A 24,207-nucleotide genomic window follows, 5' to 3' on the forward strand; every position below is an offset into this window, starting at 1 on the left:
TCTGCTCCCTGTCTCTCTGTCTCTGCTCTTAGGAGGGACCCTCACTCAGATTTTGCATGCTCAAATTGTGTCCAACTCTTGGAGACCTTATGGACTGTAGCCTGCCAGGCTCCTCTGTCCATGGGATTCTCCAGGCAAGAGTACTGGAGTGGGTTGCCATTTCCTCTTCCAGGGGATCTTCCTGACCCACGGCTCGAACCCACATCTTTTGCGTCTCCTGCATCGGTAGGCAGATTCCTCCCTAAATCCAGGGTGATCTCATCTCGAGGCTCTTATATATTTATATTTATATATATTTATTTAATACTTATTTATTTATTTAGTGGCAGCTCATAGGATCTTTCTGTGGCATGTGGGATCTAGTTCCCTGACAGGGATTGAACCTGGCCCCTCGGTATTGGGACAATGGAGTCTTAGCCACTGGGCCACCAGGGAAGTTCCTCTCGAGGCTCTTAATTACATCTTCAGAAACCCTCTTTCCAAACAAGGGTACTTGCATAGCTTCTGGGAGTTAGAACACCTACCGATCTTGCCCCATGCCCTGGCCAACCTTAGGGCCAGCAGAGTGTCTGGGTGTGGATCCAGAGACCACGCTTAGATGGGCTTAATGGCATGACTTTGAGTGATCGAAGGCCTCCGTGGGTCTCAGACTCCTCATTTGTATCCCCAGAGGGTGATGGCACCCCGTTCCTGATCCTCTGCCCAGTGGTACAGCCCAGCCTGGAGGCTGTGCCCGGCTTGCTTTAGGTCTTCAGTGAAAGTGAAAAGTGTTCGTTGCTCAGTTGTGTCTGACTCTTTGCTGCCCCACCAGGCTCCTTTGTCCATGGATTTTTCCAGGCAAGAAAACTGCAGTGAGTTGTCATTTCCTCCTCCAGGGGATATCCCCGACTCAGGGATCGAATCTGGGCCTCCCAGAACTGCATGCAGATTCTTTACCACTGAGTCACAAGGGTTCTCTCCAAGTTCCAGATAATTGGGTGGCGTTAGCCAGGAGCTTGCTGTCTCTGGTGAGTGCCCAGTAAAGGGAGTCCTGGAGGCGGCCTCACTCAGCCCCCACCAGGGCTCTTTGGAACATCTGGGTGGCCCCTAGGAGCCCCTTCCAGAATCTTCTCGGGGTCCAGCTGTGGCCTGTCTCACTCTACAAACCTACTTCCTCCTCCTGGTTTTCTGGACTCCTCCTTCTCTGCCAACCCTCCCCCCAGCCAAGCTCACCCCGTCCTTGAGTGTAGAGACCAGGTTGCCCTGAACCCACGAGTCAGCCTTGGAGCCTGTAGGACTTTGCGGTCACTGAGACACCTTCCTCTTGCCCAGCCCAGTTCGGCCAGTCTGGGGTCATGAGCTGTGACCCTCTCCATTCCTTGGGAGGCCTGGGGGAGCAGCTGGACTCCTGGGTGCTGCCCTGACCGGGGCCTGAACTCTGCTCCTCGGGTCACTGTCCCCTGTAATTAGGCCAGAGCTTATATGGGCCTGGGCAGCACCTGCCTGCCCCCGCCAGGCCACAGCCCAGAGACGTGCAGAGCTGCATCTGTCCCTCTGGCGTGATTAATGGAGGCTCCACCTGGGCCCAGCAGACCCTGGTATTAGGGTTTTTTTTGTTGCTGTTGCATTTTTTAAGTGTTTCTACCATTTCCTGCGGTAGTCAGCAGTGTGATTCCTCTGCCCGCTGGCTGGGGAACGACCAACCCCCTCTGGGCTGAGAACAGAGAAGGGGACTTGGAGCTTCACCAGGAGGAGCCGTCACAGTGACCACCGCCCTGACAGCCCTGTGCCGTGGAGCTGAGACTGACCGGGGGTCTCCGGGTCCTGCTCTGCCCCCTGCCCAGTCGTGGGGAAGAATCGGCGCTGTCACGGACGGCTGTGAGCAGGCCAGCTTGTCCGCAGGCTCTTTGTGGATGGGGTGATTCTTGCTCCGTGGTTGGGGGTGGCTGGGGGAGCACCCAGGGAACAGCCCTCCATGGGACCCTCTGGTCGGCGGAGGGGCTGTGCTCCAACCTGGAAGCAGCTCCTCAGTTCTCTGTGCAGGACAGGACCCCCTCGGGGCGTCTGGGGCAGCGGGAGAGGGGTTTGTGGACTAAGGGGGAGGGGTGTGTGCATTAAAGGGCCAGGTAGCCTTTGAGCCCTCGGGCTGCAGCCTGTGGCTTCAGGTTTTGACCTCAGTCTCCTCTCAGGGGCTGCCTCCTGCCCTCCTCGGCTGCCATTCATCAGGGAACCTTTGACCCACGGAGGCCAGAAAGGTCCTCTGTCCCCTCTGGTCCCCTGCAGGCAGGGCCGCTCCTAGACCCTCTTCTTCGGCCTTTGGGGAAGCCTGGGTTCACCGCCCCCGTCCCAAGTCGCCACCCGGGTCAGGATATTCTTAGCCTGTCTGCCCGCATCTCTGCGTGTAGCTTTGGCCCCGTTCTGTCTGTCCTCTCTGCAGAGTAGAGCTCACAGCTGGCCTCAGAGGGGGAGGACAGATGGGTCTGAATGCACTTACGTTCCCGTAACTTTTAATTTTACTATGGAAAGAAGGAAGTGCAGTGTCTTAGGGTGATTGTTAGAGTCGGCCTGGAATGACCCCGATGTCGCCAGAGCCACGGGGAACCAACTGGGAGATGGCCGGAGTGGGAAGAGGCCCCAAGTGGCTTCCTTGTAACATTTGTTGTGGTTTTGCTCTGTAGAGAGGAATTTCTTGAAGCAGAAGTTGCTACGTGGCTGTCCCACGATGCCTACCAGGGTCTCTCCTCTCAGGCGGCTCCTTGACCCTGAGAGCCCTCACCCAGGACCCTTCTCTGTTGGCAGGGGGGTGGGAGGGGAACACAGGTAATGAACCCACCTTAGCTGGTTGAACTTTTTGCCTTGATGGGAACTCTGTTGGGAGAGAACAGGGTGCCCTGACTGAGGACAGTGAAGCAACAGGTGCGAGTGGGGACGTCCTGGGAGGCTGGACGTCCAGGTGGCCCTGCCCCAGGAAGATGGGGTGGGGAGGCTCAGAGGCTGGCTGGGGGTTCCAGCCAGCAGCAGGAACCAGTCTGGGCCAAGGCATCAGCAGCTGTGAAGAGCCGGAGTTGAGTTGGCGGCTGGCGCAGGCCGAGAGGGGAGAGGGCCTTCCTGCCAGCCTGTCCGATTCCAGGGCGCTCGTGTGCCCCAGCCAGAGCTGGTGAGGCCATGCAGGACGTGGCTTCCACATCAACAGAGGCTGAGGAGGCTGAATGGAGAGGCCGTGGCAGCCGAAAGACCTGTTCTGGGTCCTCCTTCTGTGGCTGCCAAGTGCCCTGGAGCAGGGGCTGCTTCAGGCGATAGAAATGTGCTCTCTCCCTGGTCTAGAGGCCGGAAGTCAGGTGTGGGCGGCACTGGTTCCTTCTGGAGACTCCGAGGAAAGGTCTCATCCAGGCCCCTCCCCGACGAGAATCCTCGGCGTCCTTGGCTCGTGGGTGCACCCTTCCATCTTCACGTGGCTTCTCTGTCATCTCCTTTTCTGTGTCTTATGAGGACACCTGTCTGGGTTCAGGGCCCACCCTCATCGGGGATGGTCTCACCTTGAGAGTCTACCCTCAGTCCATCTGTGTGCTAAGCGTGCACGCTAAGTCACTTCAGTCGTGTCGGACTCTTTGCGACCCTGTGGACTGTAGCCCACCAGGCTCCTCTGCACATGGGATTCTCCAGGCAAGAATACTAGAGTGGGTCGCCATGCCCTCCTCTAGGGGGTCTTTCCAGGGATCAAACCCTCATGTCTTATGTCTCCTGCATGGGCAGGTGGGTTCTTCACCACTAGTGCCACCTGGGAAGGCCAGGGACCCTTTTTCCACATCACTTTCACAGGTGCCAGAGTTAAGACTCAGACATACTGTCTTGGGGGCCACTGTGGGACCAGGGTCCTCTGTAGACAGCTTAAGATTTGGATGCCCTTCTACAGGCATCAGGCAGGATCCATTCTAGGTGGATTAGACTGTGTAGCTGGGCTGGGGAGGGCAGGTTCTGCCTGTGTCCTCGCTTGCCAGCATGGAGAGAGCTTTTTCCAGGGAGAAATTAACGTGATGAATTGGGGATTAAGAGAGGGTCTGGAATCCGAGGGCTGGCTGTTGACCACAGCTGCCACTGGGCTCCCTGCCCGTCGTGGGTGGGTTCTTGTTCGTGTCTTGAGTTGAGGGGCCAGGGTCACCTTTGCACTCTTTTCGGTGCCTGGAGGCATCATGGGCGGGAAGGGCTTTGTGGAGGGTGTCCCTGTGGTGAGTGGCAGCCTGCGGGGGGAGGAGGAAGGGGCCTGCTGTTTCTCTTGGCCCAACTAGGCAACCCAGCTGGCGGGCACAGCCGACCTCCTTCGCACGTCGCTGTTCCAGGGCGGCGGGCAGTGGCCCAGGCCTCCCCCCGGGGAGAGTGTGAAGAGCAAGAACGCACCCCAGAGTGCCCATGTCCTAACAGCCGAAGGAAAAGACAGTCCTCAAATTGTTGGGGAAGGATCTTCCAGGTGGTCCGGTGGTTAAGACTTCGCCTTCCAGTGTAGGGTATGTGGGTTCAATCCCTGGTTGGGGAGGTAAGACCCCACACATACCTCTAGACCCAATACCAAAATATAAGACAGAAACAATATTGTAACAAATTCAAAACAGACTTTAAAAATGGTCCACATTAAAAAAAAAAAAAAACTTAATTGAGAGGAGTGGAGAGTGTGGGGGCTTTCCAGGTGGCACTAGTGGAAAAAAAACCTGCCTGCCGATGCAGGAGACAGGGAAGACACAAGTTTGATTCCCTGAGTCAGGGAGATCCCCTGGAGGAGGGCGTGGGAACCTCCTCCAATTTTCTTGCCTAGAGAATCCCATGGACAGAGGAGCCTGGCTGGCTACAGTTCATGGGGTCGCAAAGAGCTGGACATGACCTAGCACGCACACACTGAGAAGCTGACCTCATGCTTTTTGCCTGGGTTTCTAGAGTGCCTGGTGAATGCACAGTTCTCGGGGGCACTGGACTTGCCCTGAATGGCCCCCCAGGGCTCAGTGGAAGTGGCTCAGCTGGGTTCTCCAGCCCAGAGGGCGCAGGCCACCAGTGTGGAACAGGGGTGCGGAGGTGCAGGCCTGTGTCTGGTCAGGGCTGGGAGCAGGGGCCGTGTGCTGCCCTCAGCCACGTGTGCAGCTAAGCCCAGGGTGGCCAGTGTCCTCAGCCACCGCGCCGGGCCCCCGGGACCCTGAGCCGGAGTGGGAGGCAGGATGGGGCTGGCGCCAGACGAGGTTCTTAGGCCACGTCTGGACCCACAGCCCGGCCAGGCCTGCTCAGGGAGGGCGGGGGAGAGGCCTCAAGGGAGGGTCCAGAGCTGTGGGTGCCAGCGGTGGGCCTCCTCTCTTCCTTTATTTGGACTTTGGCTGGGTCGTTGTTAAACAAACGTGTCTCTTGATGGGAAACCCAGGGCCACCCCTGCCATTGCTGGTTACTGATGTCCCTGTCCCAGGCTCTGCTGGGCCACAGCGTCTATTTTAAGCGCTTCCTTTTGGACTGTTTCACTTCCGGAGGACACCCCCTCCCACTGAGACTCCACCGGGGGTGCTGGGGGACCCCAGAGTGCTTGCCCGTCAGTTACCACCCCAAGGCTGTTCCCTGGGGAAGAGTGCTTACCCCTGCCTGCCTTCCCGGTGTGGGGCGCTAGGTGGGCACCAGGGGCAGATACTGGCCGTGGGTGTGATCGACTCAGGGGAAGGAAGGCTCGTGCAGCCGCGTCCACCCCCAAGGTGCACAGACAGATGGTAATTATACCAACAACAGCTGTGATTGCTGCCCGGGCATTGCCGTGTCTGCCTGCAGCTGACACGGCACGTGGAGAAGCGGAGGCCCAGAGGTAACAGTGGTCATGTCACCTTGTTAGAGCCTCTGCATTTATTTGGTCCTGAGGCAGGAGCCCACTGTGTGCCCAGGCTGCAAGGCCCCCACATCTGGCCAGCTCTCAGCTCATCTGAGGCATGCAGGGCCACTGTCCTGCCCTGTCCTTTGCCTGGAACCATCCCCCCGGCCCTGCCCAGCCCCCTTTTCCCCAGTGAATTTGTTGTTCGCTGGGATCATGTCTTGCTATTGTGGCCTTGGGTTCCTTTCCTTTGCAGGCGTGTTATTTCAGGGACCAATCCGTTGGCCTGTTGATTCTTCTTCCGTCTTCTCTGCCGCCCTGGAGGGAGCTTGTCCACCCAGCTGCAGCGCCAGCTCCTGGTCCCCATGGGAGACTGGAACCAGGGGAACTGAGTCCACCCCAGGGGTCTCACATGCCCCAGACTCGCTCTGATGGGTTTTTCTGTGGTCTTTCTCTGCAGCCTCAGGCCAGGGAGCAAGGAAGTGCCCTCCATCTGGCATCCTGGGTTCCCTGGGTGTCTGACCCTGGCTCCCACGTGGCCACTGTACCTCAGGACAGAATTTGCTTTGCTGCCGCCCAGAAGAGACTCACATTGACCAGGGCCGCTGCTTCTGGAGCCTGAGCTTGGGATCAGAACCCCCTGAGCTATGGGCAGTGGCCACGATGCTCCTCCCATGGGAGCTGACCTTGGTTTTGACCTTGTTCTTTGCATAAGGTTTGTCCCAGCCTGGAGCAGGGCTGTAGGGCTCGCCCCACGTCCCTTCCCCAGACTGAGGTGTGCTCCAGGAAGTGCTCCGGATTGAGGAGAGGTTTGCTCGCAGCTGCGCCCTCACAATGGCCTCTTGTCTGCAGCGCATTCCTCCTTAAACAGGCCCAGATCCAAGCTGCTCTCGCCCCGACCCCCAGGGGCACGATGCTGGGAGGTTTGCATTTGGTCAGGCAGGCCAGGCCTGTGCGGCAGGCAGCCGAGACTGTAGGTGTTTGATGGACCAGGAGAGGCTGGGCCGGAGGTGCGGTGATCCACACCCTCCCCTTCTTCTTAGCAGAGTTTGTTTTTTAAGAGCAGTGTTGATGGTTTTATCCCCTGAAAATATGAAGTGACCCGCATTAGCGTAGGCACCTTGGGAAAAGGCAGGAAAGTGTAATGAATTAAACAGCCACCTTAATTCCATCCAGAGATGGCTGTTTTCCTCGAGTATGCGAGCACATGTGTGTGTGCGCGCGCGTGCGTGCGTGTGTGAGAGACGACGTCAGGCCCGTGCACGCATCTTGGGTTGTTCTGCTATTTTTACTCAGTATGCTCAGCATTTCTCATCTTCAGAACCATGATTTTGATGACTTTGCAGGACTCTGGCACATGGGTTCAGAAAATCTCCGTAAACTCGAATTGTTTCCAGCATTTGCTGTTTTAATGCTGATGCAAACGTCTCATACATAAATCTTTGTGCAGATTCGATCATTTCCTGGGGAGTGAATTCCCAGAAGTGGGCCAAGGGTCTTCAGGCTCTGGTGCACGTGGGGATGGGCGGGTGGGGGCCAAGGACAGCTTATGAGAGCAAGGGAGGTTCAAGCCTGGTTTTGGGGGCGGGGGTCTTGCATTCACGAGAAGAAGGAAGGGGGCGTACTCACTTGGGAATGGTATGAGCAGGGGTGGGCCCCGTGCCCTGTGGGTGATGGCAGTCCTTTCCCCTCCCAGTGGCAGCGTGGGGACCCTCCCAGTACAGCCTGGCCCTATATTTGTCAGATGCCCTGCAATGGTGTGTTCATCCTGTCCAGCTGGGCACCTCTAGCCTGCCTACCGCCTAACATCCTGTAGGCAAGAGAGGAAGCAGCCTCATGCCCTTCCCCACTGGCCTGGTCCATTGAAAGGCCACTTTCTGCCCATCAGTCCCTCAGCCAGCCGGTCATCAGATGTGGTCACCTAGGGGCGTCCATTCTGCAAAATGACCAGCTCCTGAACACTCTTGTTGGCTTCCACGGCCACATGTGGACACCCTGGGCTGCCTGCCTCTCCGCCGGGAGCAGGAAGAAGAGTAAAGTGAAAAAAATACCCACTGCTATGGTGGGTTATACCCATTCTCCAAGGAGGAAATGGAGGATGTTGGCAGGGAGAGTTTGACCCTGGGAAGGGAGAGGTGGCTGTGCGTGTGTGGGCAGGACTGGAGCATGTTTCTAGGATGCCCATGGGGGACAGGATACTAGAGGACCCTGTCCTGCCAGCTTCGTGACAAGCCGCCTCCTAATTTTTCCCAGCTGGGTGCTCATCATGTCACGACATCCTCTGTGTAGAGACAGCTGCTCCTGGGGCGTCCCTTGCAGAGTCTGCCTTAAAAAAAAGATCTTTGATTTCATCACCGAATATTTTGGGGCAAATCTAGAGCGATGTTATTCCGTGATGACTTCTTCTACCAGCTGGGGTTTTGTGTGATTCTGGGAAAGGAAAAATGAGGCTGCTTTTCCTCTCCTGGGTCCCTGATGGAGCAGTTTTCTGGAGCTCAGCCACGCTTCCATCGGTCTGGCTGTGGGACGTTTGTTGAGTGTGGTTAGGGCTGGATTGGGGCTGGGTGCAGAGTCGGGGTGACAGCACCCACAGGAAGGGTGCCAGACAACCTTGTAGCCCAGAGGTTTCATCCGTCTAATGGTCCCTGTGTTAACTTCCTGTGACTGCTGTAACAAATGACAGCAAACCGCATGGCTTACACAGAAATTGACTCTCATGGTTCTGGAGACCGGAAGTTCGAAATCAAGGTGTCAGCAGGGCTAGCTTTAGGGAAGACTCCTTCCTGGCCTCTTCTAGCTTCTGGTGGCTCATGCATCGTTGGCTTTTGACTGCGCCACTTCAGTCTTTGCCTCTGTGATCACATTACCTTCTCCTCTGTGTGTCTCAGCGCCCCCTCTTCTTTCTCTGATAAAGACACTTTATAGGACTTAGTGTGTGTGCATGCTAAGTCTCTCAGTTGTGTCTGACTCTCTGTGACCCCATGGACTGTAGCCCAACAGGCTCCTCTGTCCATGGAATTTCCCAGGCAAAAATGCTGGAGTGGGTTGCCATTTCCCCCGCCAGGGGAATCTTCCTGACCGAGGGATTGAACTCGCGTCTCCTGAAGCCCCTGCATTGCAGGCGAATTCTTTACCACTGAACCATCTGGGAATTATGCAACTTACAGCCCATCCTAAATCCAGGACAATCTCATCTTGAGTCCTTACCTTAGTGACATCTGCAAAGACTTTTTTTTTTTTTTCAAAGGAGGTCACTTTCTCAGTTCTAGGGGTTGGGACTGGGACATAATCTTTGGGGGGACACTGTTCAAAGTGCAACTTCTCAGGGTGAGATGGGGGTTGAAGTCCTGGTGCCTGCCTTCTCTGGGCCCACAGTTACAAACCTGTGATCCAGTCTGGCCTCTTGAGTTGTGAAGAGAACTCACTCGAGGCCCAGGAAGGGATGGAGAGCTGGCTCGTGTAATGGAGGAGAGGACCCCGGCTCTCTTCCCAGTCCTAGCGGACTGGGGTGACCAGGATGACACAGGAGAGAGTGCTGTGAACTGCATGGGGCCTGGGCAGGCTCTGGGAGAAGGCAGAGTGAGCCTGGCTTTGGGGTGACTTGGAATCCTTGGAGGAGCAGGGAGAGGACTGCTTGTTTGTGGGCATGGTATAAGCCATCAAGGACTCCCCATCAGCCCTGGAGGTTTGCTGAGCAGTGACCGTCCTGATGATGGAAACAGCCCCTGTCTTCTCAGAGAGAACTAGACTAACCAGGGTGGCTGGCGGTGCCGGGCAGTGAATGTCTAATGTCTGGATGGCTAATATAGCCGAATGCTAAGCATGCAGATAGCATGGGGCCAGGGAGTGGCATGAGCAAGGAAGAAACATCAAAGCCAGGAAGAGCAGCCGAGAAAGAAGAAGATGGTGGTGGGGGTAGGCGTGTGCTTTTGGTGGAGATGTTGTGTTCTGGGGAGCAGTGATCTGTGCACATGCTGGTCTGGTTCCAACTCATTGCCAAAGCGGAACTGTGGATGGTTGGGTCAGAGAGGTTTTTGCTTTGGTGCAGGGTCTTAATTTTTGTGAGTCACAGTTGGAGGGGCTTTCAGATGGGCTCTGCAGGGAGGGGGCTCTTTCAAACAGGGGCACAGTCCTTGCCGGGATCACAGGTCGTTTTATTCCTGTGGGCAAACCTGGCAAAGAACCCTCGCCCCACCTAGTACCTGTTTTTCCCAACTCAGCCCCAAGGAGTTAACACCAAGGAGTCCTGGACATGCATGTGCTGAGGTGGGTGGGGCATGGATCCCTCCTCCAGGGAGCTCACAGACAGACAGGAGCCACTATCGAGGAGAATTTGGACAGTGCTCTTGGGGTGGGGGTAGACCAGATGTCACGGGAGGCCCTGGGAACCACTAGGGATCACAGTTCCTGGCACTCGGCCCTGGACTTTCTGGCCAGTTTAGCAGCTACTTGACCTCTCTCTCCGGCACTTCAGGCTTCTTTGGATGTGTGGTTTGCACCCATCAGTGTCTTGCTGGACAGCCCTCGGTGAGAGGCGGAGCTGTGCCAGGTTGGGGTCCCTGCACGGGGTTTCCCTGCTGCCCTTGGCCATGAAACTGATCAATCCGGAAGTGAAGTCAAGTCACGGTGGGGGCCCACTGACTGCAGCCCACAGATGTGATTTTATTCAGCCACACGGCATTTTTAAGGAGGTTGTTCTGCCTCGTTTGTGCCAGCAATTAAAAATCAAGAGATTACAGATTAAAAGATGAAAGATCCAGATTTCTCCCCGCATCTGCACGGTTCCCTCTCCGGTCGTCCTTACCGGGCCTCAGGGAGGGTTGAGCTTTGCAAGCCAGGATTTTGTGCCCTCTGTCCAGCGAGAAGGAGGTGTGCCCAGGGTTTAGAGAGGGTCCCCCGGAGGGTGCTGTGTTTGGGGAACTGGTAGTACTGGTGGTTGGGTGTCAGACTCTGGGGTCCTCTTGGCTTCCTCTTACATCCAGCGCTTCAGAGCGCATACTCCCCTGGCCGCCCACTCACTTAGCCACCCATCACGCCCTGGTCTTCTGAAGGAGATTCTGTCTATAGAGGAGATGAGGGCTCTTTGAGAATTTGGAGGAAGGAAGACTGGCAGGAGGGGCTGCTCAAAATGGCCCTGAGAATTAGGGGAGGAAATGGCAGGGAGGGTGGTCCCTGTAATCCTGGGCTACTGGGGCTGGGAGGTGGGGAGGCGGTGGGAGAGACCCTGTGGGTCGCTGAGGGCCCAGGCTGGAAGGAGCTGGTGAGTCTTCCTGCCATGTGGGCCCCTTCCTGCTCTGGTCTTTATAACCGGGAGCAGCTGGTTCTCGTTTGCAGTGAGGCTGCAGGGACCATGGGGCTGGCGGCTTCTCGGGCACCATCCCCAGCACCTTGGAGGGAGTGGACGGACTCTGGTGGAGATGGCGGGGGGCCAGGCGGAAGCGCCGGGCTGTGTGTGGGGTGGGAGTTGGTTGGTCAGCGTCCCACATGAGCCTGGGTCCAGCTGGGGCAAGTAGTACAGGATGGAGGCAGATGCCACCGGGGCCGAGGACTGAGAAATCCACAGTGGTGTGGACTTTGCCGGGATCTCTGTTAGTCCACCAAGTGGACAGCCATATGGTTAGAACCCTGGGCCTTGGAGGTAGATGCGTCTTCCGGCTCTGCCGCTCACTCCACGCTGCCTGGCACGTTACTTAAGTGCCCAGGCCTCAGTTTCCCCATCTGTATCAGGGGACTGTAACGTTATTTCCACCATGGGGTTAGGGTAGGGAGCAAATGTGGCTGTGCACAGTGCCTTGCCTGTTGTTAAAAGTCCCAGCTTGGCTGTTCCTGCTGATGTTGATGTGATGGCGTCATTCCCATTGAGATTCTCACTGGCTGTTGTTATTGGGGGCATCTCCCATCTGACGGGCTTCCTTGGTGGCTCAGATGGTAAAGAATTTGCGCGCAGTGCAGGAGACCCGTGTTCGATCCCGCCGTCGGGAAGACCCTCTGGAGTAGGAGATGGCAAGCCACTCCAGTATCTTTGCCTGGAGAATTCCACGGACAAAGAAATCTTTGGTGGGCTGTGGTCCATGGGGTCACAAAGAGTCAGACATGACTAGGCGAGCAACACTTTGACTTTCCCGTCTGTTGTTGGTGGTGGCGTTTGCTGATGCTGTCTGTGTTGGGTGGAGGTGATGAAGGGTAATGGTGGTCATGACAGGAAAGAAATCAAAATCCACGCTTGGGCTGGAGCATCCTTATAGAAAATGCAGCTGGCGGGGCCACTGCCTCGTCAGGACAGAGAAGTCCTCCAAGCTTCCATCTTCTCTGTCTCTCCCAGAACATGTGGCTGCTCGTGCCTCAGCCCCTAGTAGAATGGGGCTGTCACCTTTTCTTCCTGAGAGGTGAAAGGGCACAGGAGTCTTCCCTCTTGCACGCTTGCCCCTGTGCAACAGAGCCATCGCTGCAGCCTCCCCGCCGGCTGCCTTGGTCACCGCTAGCAGGATGTTTGCAGGTGTTCCCTAGCTGTCTGCTCATCACCTTCTCCTTGCTTTATCTTCCAGCCTTGAAAAGATCTTTTGAGGTCGAGGAGGTTGAGACGCCCAACTCCACCCCACCCCGGAGGGTCCAGACGCCCCTGCTCCGATCCTCAGTGGCCAGCTCCACACAGAAATTCCAGGACCTGGGTGTGAAGAACTCAGAGCCTGCAGCCCGCCATGTAGACTCCCTGAGCCAGCGATCCCCCAAGGCCGCCCTGCGGAGGGTCGAGCTCTCCGGGCCCAAGGCCGAGCCCGTGTCTCGGCGCACCGAGATCTCCATCGACATCTCGTCCAAGCAGGTAGAGAACGCCGGCACCGCCGGGCCATCCCGGTTCGGGCTCAAGCGGGCCGAGGCGCTGGGCCACAAGACGCCGGAGCCCGCCCCCCGGAGGACGGAGATCACCATAGTCAAGCCCCAGGAGTCAGGCCACCGGAGGATGGAGACCCCTGCCTCTAAGATGCCCGAGGTGCCCACTGCCCCTGCTGCTGACACAGCCCCCAAGAGGGTCGAGATCCAGGTGCCCAAGCCAGCCGAGGGGCCCGCCTCCCCCATCCCACCCCAGACCCTGGAGAATTCAGAACTCGCCCCGATGTCTCAGCTGCAGAGCAGGCTGGATCCCAAGCCCCAGCCCCCCGTGGCCGAAATCCCACCCAAGAGCCAGGAGGGTGAGTAGCAAGGTGCCAGTCGCCTGTGCTGTGATGACTTGGGGAGTGGGGAGCTGGCTTTGCCTTGGAATCTTGGAGAAAGAAGCTGAATATTGAGTTGAGGGGTGGCTTATACTTCTGAAATCTCAGGGGCAGGGACTGGGGGGCTCTTTCTGTCCCATAGTGGACCACAATGCAACAAGTTGGATTTCAGTTAGACTCTGCAAAGAATCTCTGGGTTGGAAGGGTCCCCCTTTAATTGGTCAATAGGGTCGTGGTGTAACCATGGCTGCGACCCCAGGATGTTGGGGCAGGAACCGGGACAGGCTCGTGTTGGGGAGGGATGGCTGTGAGACCCCAGGACAGGCTCTCTCGGTCCTGGTGGTTGGTGGTCCCTGGGCCTTGGAGAGGCAGGCTCGGGCTCTAGAAGGGTGACACGTGCCCTGCAGATGCCCCCAGGGCAGAGGCTGTGGGAGGTGGGAGGGGCCGGTTCTGCACTGGAGGGTCTTCCTCCCAAAGGAGGGAGGGTTGTGCCCAGATACGAAGGGGGCATGACAGCACCTCATCTCTGCATGCTAGGGTTTCCAGGGCTGCCAGGAGGGGTCCCAGGCCAGGGAGCCCCGTGATACCTGCCCATGACTGTTCAGGGCTCTTCTGCTGGCTGGGGGGCGATTGAGGGCATGCTACTGTCCTTGGAGGGTCCAGACCCAGACTTGTGCTCACGGGGAGCTCACAGGGGATGTAATGCTGTCCCATGAAACACCATTGCTGCCCCTGCCCCACAGGGAGGGTCTTGGCCCTACAGGCTGTGTTGAGGTGCTGGCTGAGCTGTGAGCCTGATATAAGCTGGGTCCAGTTGTAATCCTGGGACTCGGAGCTCAGTAAATGTTCAGTAAGTGTCCCTTGGGTTGGACAGGCAGAACATTCTGGGTTTTTGATTAACCTTTTAAAAATTATTTTTCATGGTGGTAAAACACGTATAATATTGACCATTGTAGCCGTGTTTAAGTGTACAGTTCAAGCATATTAACACATCGTATTGCTGTGCAACCATCTCCATCCATCTCCACAACTTTTTCATCTTCCCAGCTGAATCTCTGGCCCCATTACCTTCCCCCAACCCCCAGCCCTTGGCACCCGTCTTCCCACTTTCTGTCTCTATGAGTTTGACTACTCTGGGTCCTTCCTGTAGGTGGAATCCTGAATATTTGTCCTTTTGGGTCTGGTTTATTTCACTTTGCACGTCTTCAGAGTTCACCCATGTTGCAGCAGGTATCAGAATTTCCTTCCCTTTCTAAGGCTGAATAATATTCCATTGTATGCATAGACCACACTGTGTATCCATCCATTGGTTTTTTTGTGTGTGGGGGGGTACTCAATACATATTTATTGTTTTGAAAATTCCTTTGAAAGCATATTTCTTATTTTTCCTTTTAAAATTCTTTTAATTGAAAGATAATTGCTTTATAGAATTTTGCTGTTTTCTATCAAACCTCAACATGAATCAGCCATAGGTATAGATATATCCCCTCGCTTTTGAACCTCCCTCCCAGCATCCTCCCCGTCCCTCCCCTCTAGGTTGATACAGAGCCCCTGTTTGAGTTTCCTGAGACATATAGCAAATTCCCGTTGGCTATCTCTTTTATATATGGGAATGCAAGTTTCCATGTTACTCTTTCTATACATCTCACCCTCCCCTCCCCTCTCCCCATGTCCATTCCCTATGTCTGTTTCTCCACTGCTGCCCTGTAAGTAAATTCTTCAGTCCCATTGTTCTCGATGCTGTGTATGTGCGTTAGAATACGATATTCATCTTTCTCTTTCTGACTCAGTTCGCTCTGTGTAATAGGTTCTAGGTTCATCCACCTCATCAGATCTGACTCAAATGAGTTCCTTCTTGTTGCTAAATAATATTCCATTGTGTATATGTACCAAACTTCTTTATCCATTCATCTGTCGATGGACGTCTAGGTTGCTTCCATGTTCTGGCTATTGTGAATGGTGCTGCGGTGAACACTGGGATACGTGTGTCTTTTTCAGTTTTGGTTTCCTCAGGGTATATGCCTAGGAGTAGGATTGCTGTGTCATATGGTGGTTTTATTCCTAGTTTTTTAAGGAATCTCCATACCATCTTCCGTAGTGGCTGTATCAATTTACATTCCCACCAACAGTGCAAGAGTGTTCCCTTTTCTCCACACCCTCTCCAGCATTGATTGTTTGTAGACTTTTTGATGATGGCCATTCTGATCAATATGAGGTGATATCTCATTGTGGTTTTGATTTGCATTTCTCTAATAATGAGCGATGTTGAGCATCTTTTCATGTGTTTGTTAGCCATCTGTATGTCTTCTTTGGAGAAATGTCTGTTTAGGTCTTTTTCCCACTTTTTGATTGAGTTGTTTTTCTGACATTGAGTTGTGTGAGCTGCTTGTATATTTTGGAAACTTGATGGACGCGAGTCTGAGTGTACTCCGGGAGTTGGTGATGGACAGGGAGGCCTGGCGTGCTGTGATTCATGGGGTCGCAAAGAGTCGGACACGACTGAGCGACTGAACTGAACTGAACTGAATCCTTTGTCAGTTGTTTCATTTGCTATTGTTTTCTCACTTTCTGAGGGTGGTCTTTTCACCTTGCTTGGTTTCCTTTGCTGTGCTGCAAAAGCTTTTAAGTTTAATCAGGTCCTATTTGTTTACTTTTGCTTTTATTTCCGTTACTCTAGGAGGTGAGTCACAGAGGATCTTGCTTTGATTTATCATTGAATGTTCTGTCTATATTTTTCTCTAAGAGTTTTATAGTTTCTGGCCTTACATTTAGGTCTTTAACCCATTTTGAGTTTATCTGTGTGTATGGTGTTAGGAAGTGTTCTAATTTCATTCTTTTATATGTAGCTGTCCAGTTTTCACAGCACCATTTATTGAAGAGACTGTCTTTGCCCCATTGTATATTCTTGCCTCTTGTCAAAAATAAGGTGAAGGGGTTTATTTCTGGGCTTTCTATCTGTTCCATTGCTCTATATTTCTGTTTTTGTGCCAGTACTATACTGTCTTGATGACAGTAGCTTTGTAGTGTAATCTGAAGTCAGGGAGATTGATTCCTCCAGCTCCATTCTTCTTTCTCAAGACTGCTTTGGCTATTTGGGGTCTTTTGTGTTTCCATATGAGTTGTGAAATTTTTTGTTCTAGTTCTGTGGAAAATGCCATTGGTAATTTGATTATCCATCCATTGTTGACGGATAACTGCATCCTAGTACTGCTTGGCTGTTGTGAGAAAAGCTGCTGTGAACTTGGGTGTACAAATATCTCTAGTTCCTGCTCTAAGTTCTTTCTTTAAAAAAAAAAAAAAACACAATATATTTATTTGGCTGCCCCAGGTGTTAGTTGCAGCATGTGGAAACTAGTTCTTTGACCAGGGATCGAACCCAGGCCCCTGCATTGGGAGCAAGGAGTATTAGCCACTGGACCACCAGGGAAGTCCCTAACTTTCCCTTTTAAATGAGGATTTTCCCATGGTGATAGGGGCTTGTGATAGGGTGAGGGTAGGGGTGTTGGTGGAGCAGCCGCCTTCTCAAGGCACGCATTTGACCGAGCGGGTCGGTTGGGGCGAGGGGCTGTGAATTTCCCGTGACGCTGGGCGACAGTCTGGCGGCAGGGACCAGAGGTCCCTACCAGCCCTGCTGTGTGGGTCTGTGTCTCCCCAGACATGACCCTGCAGAGCCACCCCACCCCCCAGGCACCGTGTGGACACATGGCCTGTGTTTGGGGAGTGGCCGGGAGGCTGTTTCCTCCTGCTCTTCTGCTGGTCCAGGGCCTTAGCTGCAGGATGCGGCTCGCTCCTGGGGGTGAGGTGTTCACGCTCAGCTGAGTCAAACAGGATGTTGACTGGGGAGACGGTCGTCAACCATCCAGCTGTTGATGAGATTTGGCCCTGGATACCCGAGGAGGTGGTCCCACTCTGGGAGGGGGGACGGGCCAGGGGTGTCCGCTCAGGGTTACACTGACCTAGGTTGTCAGGGTGGGCAGGGTGGGGCCTCAGGCACGTCCAGGAAGGTCTTCCTGCAGTGGCAGACACTGCTGGGATTTAACCAGGAAAAGAGGGATGGGGAGGAGCCTTCCCAGCTGAGGCCCCAGTCCAGAGGTGCTGGGGAGCCTAGAGTTGGGGCCGGGGCTGTGTGGCTTTTCCAGGGGAAAGAATTTCAGTGTCTGAGCGGGGTACCGGAGCCCCGGACCCACAGCTCCTCTGTGCAGATGGGTGTCAGGCTCTGCATGGAGAGGTCCATGGGCCAGGGCGGCTGTCCTCTGCCCTGGGGGTCGGGGTATGTGCCAGTTGAGTGCGTACCTGTGTGTGAATTCACATGTGTGCTGAGCCTGCTCCTCCATGTCTTACAGGCTGGCGGGGGGAGGCAGCTCCCTGAGGGCAGTGCTCCCAGGCTGAGAACTCTTAGATGCATTTGAAGCAGGCGGGGGTTGGGCAGATGCTATGGGGGAACAAGGCTTGGGTTTGGAGGAGGTGGGGGCTTGGATGAGTCTGTTTGGGAAAATGCTTTCCATTTAAAACAGCGCTTCAGAAATCACTGTGGGGTGAGCCTGGAGGTAACACAGGGTGAGACGTGGACTGGGAGGAGGAAGCAAAGCCTGCAGGGGACTGGGGGATTTGACCTGCACCTGCTTGGCCTTGGACGTCCAGTCCTGAGGTCCTGGGCAAGTGCGGGTAAAGGTCAGAGCCCGATGGAGGGGTGTTCCCCACATTTATTGTTGCGGCTTCTGAAACCCCACCCCACTCCTAGTCCCTGTTCTCAGGCTTCATCGGTTTTTTCCTTCCTTCCCCTCCCCTGGTTTTGGTCTCTCCAACCTCTCCAGGCACCTTGGCCTCACTTCCTGTCCATCTGTCCTGCAGACCTGGCACTCCCATCCCCTTCCACCCTTCCATGGGTGGGGGTTGGGGAATTGGGTTGGCAGCTCCCAGAAGCCCCCCACCCTGCAGGCCCCACTCTGACTGCTCTCTGTGTGCTCCCCCGCCCCCCACCTCACCCCCCACCCCAGGCCAGGGAGCAGCTGGTGCTGCAGGGGCAGAGGATCAGGGAGATTGGGAGCTCTGTGCCCTCTGCTCTGACTCAGCCCTCTGCCTCCGCCTCCAGGAAGCCTTCCAGACTGTGACATGGTTGCAAGACAGGGTCTCCTGGGACCTCAGCTGAGTTACTCCTAGATTGACCCCCCTAAAGTACAGCACTAATAAAATCTGTGTTCACTCTGAGTCTTCACTGTTCATCTGCCTGGGGTGGCCCCAAGTGGATTCACCATCTTGTGTAGCTCACACCTCTCTGCTTCCCAGCTCTTTCTGCTCTGGTCCTTTCATGGTCTCCGATGCAGGGACTTTCAGGGACCCCATGGGACCTCCCTAAGGACCAAGCAGATACTTTTTGGGTCAACCGAGAACCCACAGGTCTGATCCACTCAACTCTGGCGTGCTGAGTTCTTGGTTTCTGAGATTGATGACCCTGTCCGTGGAGTTGTTATCTCCATTCTTGCTTCTCTCTTGGGCTCTAGGTGGGAGTGGCCTTGCCTCCTCTCCCAGGTCCCTGCTCTGCCCCCCTGCCCCTGCCTGGGTGGCTCTGGGTGGGGCTGGGCCCCAGGACCCAGACCCACGTCTGCCTGGCAGGCTCCTGGCTCTGCCTCCCCCGGGAGCCACCCCCCTGGCTCCACCAGCCAAGTTTCCCCGAGGCTGCCTTATAAGGCGGGCACTGGCCGCTCACTCGTGGGTCTGGTTCTTTGCCGTCTCTGGATGCTCACTGGGAGCTGTGGGAGAGGCTGGGGTGACCGGACAGAGTGACGAGTGGAGTGTCCCCAGACTGGCGCCCTGCTGAGTACTTGGGTGTGTCCTGGTCCCAGTCCATAGGCCTGCCGGTTCTGAGCCGCTGCTTCGCATCACCCCTACCCCACTGCTTCCCAGCCTCAATTTCTTGATCTGTCAGATGAGAGAGGAGTGGGCCCTGCTGGCCCAAGTGGCAGGGACGGGGGGTGGTCGCGGTCTGAGCGCTCCGGGCGCAGCTGCACCTGCCCAGCCCCCAGCGGCCAAGCCAGGCGTGCTGCCGGGGTCCCCTGTGATGTGGGCATGACCTTAGGGTGGGGCAGACGCAGCACGAGTCTTGGTAGGGTCTCCCTCCGACTTAAATCCCTCTGGAATATTCTTGGTCATGCATAGAGCCTTGAGGAAGGTGGACATCAGACCCCTCCCACGCCTCTGGTGGTGGGTATGGCTTTTTGGCAGGCCAGGTGAGCCTGCCGCCTTCCAGGTGTACCTGGGTGCCTGTGTTGGGGACTGGGGCAGAGCAGGGAAGAAGTTGTTTCTCCCACGCGGGGAACCATGAGGGCTACAAGCACAGGACCCAGGAGAAAGCAGCCCACCTCCCTTGCTGGCCTTCCCAGCTGTCTGCCAAGCCCAGCCCGGTGGTGAGGGGTAGGAACGAGGCTGCATCCTGGGAATGCAGCCGAGCAGCTGCGGAATGCCTTAAATAGAGCCGGGCACAGCTGCGGGCGCGGGCTGGGCGGGCAGGCAGGCGCTGGCTGCAAGCGGGCCCGCGCTCTGCCTCCCTGCAGCTTGCAGGCTGCGGCCCTGACCACCCAGCCTGGGATGGGCCCCAGGATGGAGCTGGGCGAGGCCTCCCGGGTGCCCGTCCTGAGGAGCCGAGCAGCTGCCAGGAGAAGGGCTGAGTCCGTAGCCGCGGCCTCTCAGGCCCGACAGCTGCTGGGAGCCAGTATCTGCACAGTGGGGCCGCTGTCTGGGGGACACGCTCACTCCAGACGGCCACACTCTGTGGACAGAGGACACATTCAGTGCCCCAGGGGCGGGGGAAGCTGGGACCCCTGCCCGGCGCCCCGCAGTGTGGGTGGCCCTGCCCTGACCCCAGGTTCTGACAGGCGGCCTGAAAGATGGTGCCGCATGGTTCCCAGTGACTCAATGTGGTCAAGTGTGGACCCAGGGCTGCAGGTCCGAGAGCTGATGAGGGGTGAGGGAGGGGACCCTTCTCTGGTCTAGGCGTGACTTCCTTTCCATGTTTTATCCGATTTGGCTTTCCCTGCCCCGGGCCTTTCTGTGGGTGTCACAGGAGCCCCCCTGGGATTCCAGGGGCTCCCAGACTGCTGGTTTTAGTTAATGAGCAGAGGCAGCTCGTGCCCAGGACTGAGCATCCAGTTCTCTGAGCAGGGGGACCTCCCTTCCCTGTTCCCAGGCTGCCAGTGGGCACACCCCCTCTGGAACCTGGATTCTAGAGAACCTGATTTGAGAACCCCTGATCTGTGCAGTGCAATTCAGAGAAACCCACGCTGGCCCCAGCAAGGAGTTGGAAAGCAGAAGTGGCCTTGGACATCACCTATTCCATCTTCCTCCTTCTAAAACACAGCGTGTTCGAGCAGGAAGCCATCCAGGAGGCCTTGTTCCACTTGTCCATGGGAGAAATGGCCCTCAGGCCACCTGTCCTGCCCTGGTCTGATGACCTGTGCTCGCTGAGTCCGTTTCCTTGTTGCAATGGGCCTAATTCCTCCTGCACAGCGTCGTTAGAACAAAAGTGCTAACATGTGAGGACCGCCAGTGCAGGCCCAGCCCCCCGGGAGGTTTTGTTAAACAAGTTCATAAACGAAAAACAAATGCAGCCTTATTTAACGAACAGGCGCGGTTTGGCCTTGCACGCTGCCCCTTTATCCCCAAGCTTGTGGTTCACGTGCCACTCTGTATTCCTGGTCCCCTTTGCCCTCTCTGCCCCGTCGCTTTTTCCTCTTCCAATTCTTAAAAGCTGTACATGGCTGTTGGTAGAAGAGAAGTCAAAGTCACATGGCGTGTGAAAATGAACCCTTTCCCAGGAGAGCCCATGTGGTCGGCGGGGTGTGCTCTGTGTCCTGGATTTTGCACGTGTGTTTTTCCCATTTAATGAAGCTGTGGGTTTGGTGCATTCCTTTTAATAGCAGTGTCCTTGGCCCTTACGCAGTCCTGCCCTTCTTGTCCGGCTTCATCTGTGATCAGCAAGGCTTAATGAACACACTCATGCTTATATGTGTGCACATGTGATTTTTGGATAGACCTCAGGAGTGGAATTTCTGCACCAAAGAATGTGTGTATTGAAAATGTTGATCCTGTTGCCACATTGGCATCTAAAGTAGCTACATCAGTTTTTCATGGTGACAGTAGAGAAGTTATACCCCTTACTGTGGGTGGAGAGGCAGAAGGCTATCTGATGGGTGTTTTATTCTATGCATCTCTTATTAGGTGAGGGGCGGAGTGACAGTTCCCTGTGAACTGCTTGTTCCTGTCCTTAGTTTATTTTTTTTCCCAGTTGGGTGGTTGGTACTTTTCTTGTTGACTTTTCTTTTAAAGAGTTCCTATACACCTTTGTTGTAGCTGTTACCCATGTTTTTCCCAGTTGTTGACTTTTAATTCTAGTGTGCTTTTCTAAACAGAGATTTTTGAACCCTTCGGTTGTCAAGTTTTTTCTTTTTCTTTTCTCTTGCAAGGGTTTATGTCCTGCTTAGAGGCCGCCTGGATTCCCAAATCATAGGGAAACAATTCACTCAGGTTTTCTTCTGGTACTTTTATGGTTTCATATTTATGCACTGAAATCATTGATCCATTGGAATTTATTTGGGTTTCAGCCGCGAGGTGGGGATACACAGTTCTTACACAGATAATACGCGTGTGAGGTTGGTCTACAGCGGCCGGGCATGTGTACGCCTGCTATTTTTATCAGTTTGGGTGTCAGTGTTGTGCTGGCTTAGCAAAACTAATTTGGATGTGTTTCTTTCCCCCTCCCTCTGTGCTCTGGAACATTTTAAGCAGCTACAAAATCATCTCCGTGTTAAAACTTTTAAAGAGTTCACCAGTGAAACCATCTGAGCCGGATACTTTTGTGGGAGATTTGTCCTTTAAAAAGTCTTTTTTTCCATAGGTTCATTTGAGTTTGGCAGTGAGGGAGGGGAGGTTTCTCCTATTTTGTATCTTTTTTTCTTTCTAGAAAGTCATTCTTTAAGCTGGGTAAAATCCCTCAGGGACTTCCCTGGCGGCTCAGTGGTAAAGAATCCGCCCGCTAGTGCAAGAGTCGCAGGTTTGATCCCTGATCTAGGAAGATGGCACGTGCCGAGGAGCAACTAAACCTGTGCGCCGCAACTACTGAGCCTGTGCTCTAGAGCCTGGGAGCCGCAACTACGGAGGCCCACGCACCCTAGAGCCTGTGCTCTGCAGCAAGAGAGGCCACCGCAGAGAGTAAGCCCCACCCCTACTCCCGCTGCAACTCGAGAAAAGCCCTCGTGCAGCAACAGAGACAGTGCCGCCATGAATAAATAAATAAGCCAGAAATTTAAAAAAAAAAGACAAACCCTCAGACTGTTCAGGGGCAGTGACGTGAAAGGGGGGACTGGGGTCAGGCCCCCGTAATTGCTGCCATCAATCTGTGCCCCTGAGCTGCTGCCCCAGGCCTGGCATTGTCTGCAGAAGGAAGCGTGCATAGATGCCCAGGACATGGCCCATGGCCTGACAACTCCCCGTGAAACACGGACAGTGCAATGTGACATGTGTTCTGAGAAGGATGAGTCCAGAGGCTTGTGGCACCCTGAGCAGGAAGCCCCCCAGCCCCGCCAACAGAGACTCTTGAAGGCAGCGGGTGGGGGAGGTTAGGGAACTGTGGTCTTGAAGAGGGCAGAGCGGTCCAGGCAGGTGAAGGGCCATTGGCATGCTGGAATCCCGAGTTTGATGTTCCCCGGAGAATGGCTTTCAAACTTACTTTGGACTGTAGCCCCCAGTAAGAAGTACATTTTACACCACAGACCAGGACACACGTGTATGTAGATGTGTGTGTGTGTGCGGTATGAAACAGTATTTCCATGGGATAATTCTTCAGGGGTGCGCCTGCTGTACCCCGATACTTGCTGTGCTTCTTGGGTTGGGTCGGAGGACTTTACTTATTTTCTAAAAACAGCTCTATCGAGATCCAGTTCACATACCATTCGGTTCTTCCATTTAAAGCGTACAATCCGATGGTTTTTAGTTATTTACGGGATTGTGCAACCATTGCCACATCCAATTTTAGGCCATTTTCATCACCTCAAAAAGATTCTCTGCACCATCAAGCTGTCACCTCCTCCTTCCCACCCCATTTTCCCCAGGTCTAATCAGTAGCCGCCTTTCTGTCTGCATATTTGAATATTTCTTAGAGACAGGATCATACGATCTGTGGTCTTCCGTGACTTGCTTCCTTCCCTTTGCGGAGTGTTGCAAAGTTCCTGCATGCTGAACTCCCAACTGCATCCCTTTTCCTAGTTGAGTAATATTCCATTTATGGACTGAACATATTGTGTTTATCTGTTCGTCAGTTGAGGGGCATTTGGGTTGTTTCTACCTTTTGCCTATTATGAACGTGTTATTTTTAAACATTTTTAAAAAATGGCTGGTTATGACCCACTAAATAGTTTTCAGGACCCAGAGTTTGGGACATGCTGACTTAGACGGTGGGCCGAAGGAGGGCCAGCTCAGAGATGGGGCCGGATGCAGTGTTGTGGGGCCCATCTATCAGAAGTGTTTCGCCAGGGCCTGGTCAGATTTCCTAGAGATTATCATGCCAGGAGTGTTTGTTTATTTGAGAAAGGCTGAGAGATGACATGTGCCAGGCGCTGCTTGTAGCACCAAGGAATGTGAGGATGCTGTACATATAGATGAAAATCCTGTCCTCCTGGGGTGATGTGCTCAGGGCAGGAAGCAAAGGATGAAGAGAGCAGACAGTGACATAGCGCACGTTAGCCGTGGTGAGGGCTAAAGAGGCCAGTGACGCAGGCGAGGGTGCTCTGGAATTACTCGTGGCACCAGGAGGCTGTGACTGTAACCAGGGTGGTCCTGGGTTGGAGGTCATGGATGTGGAGACCTGGAGGTCGGTGGGGGAAAGCAAAAAGAGCAGGGTGGAGATTGGGGCAAGTGAGGCACTCACCTGGGGCCACAGAGTTTACGGGGGAGGGGGCACCCAAAAAACTTAGGAATCAAGAGAAATAGTATTTTCACGCAATGCTTTTCAGAACCACAATCACGCAAGAAAACCCTAGACGGATAAATGTCAGTATTTTTCTGTTTGTTTATTTATGGTTGCTCTGGGCCTTTGTTTCTTCATGGGCGAGTAGGGGCTACTCTCTGGTTGCGGTGCGCGGGCTTCTCTTGTTGCAGAGCGCAGGCTCAGTGCCCCATGGGCTTTAGTAGTTGTGGCACAGG

At 54.7% G+C, this 24,207-nt stretch overlaps 1 protein-coding gene across 4 annotated transcripts in view; it reads left to right on the forward strand.

The window, feature by feature from the left end:
• The window catches only part of SEPTIN9 (septin 9), a 176,872-nt gene that overhangs the window by 84,900 nt on the left and 67,765 nt on the right, over positions 1 to 24,207 (forward strand). For all 4 annotated transcript variants that reach the window (XM_040244672.1, XM_040244675.1, XM_040244674.1 and 1 more), the window contains one exon: positions 12,352 to 12,993. In XM_040244672.1, the coding sequence (XP_040100606.1) occupies positions 12,352 to 12,993 (642 nt within the window). The remainder of the gene's footprint in view (positions 1 to 12,351; positions 12,994 to 24,207) is intronic.

This window comes from Oryx dammah, unplaced genomic scaffold (genome assembly GCF_014754425.2).
Source record: "Oryx dammah isolate SB20612 unplaced genomic scaffold, SCBI_Odam_1.1 HiC_scaffold_8, whole genome shotgun sequence".
Taxonomy (NCBI): Eukaryota; Metazoa; Chordata; class Mammalia; order Artiodactyla; family Bovidae; genus Oryx; species Oryx dammah.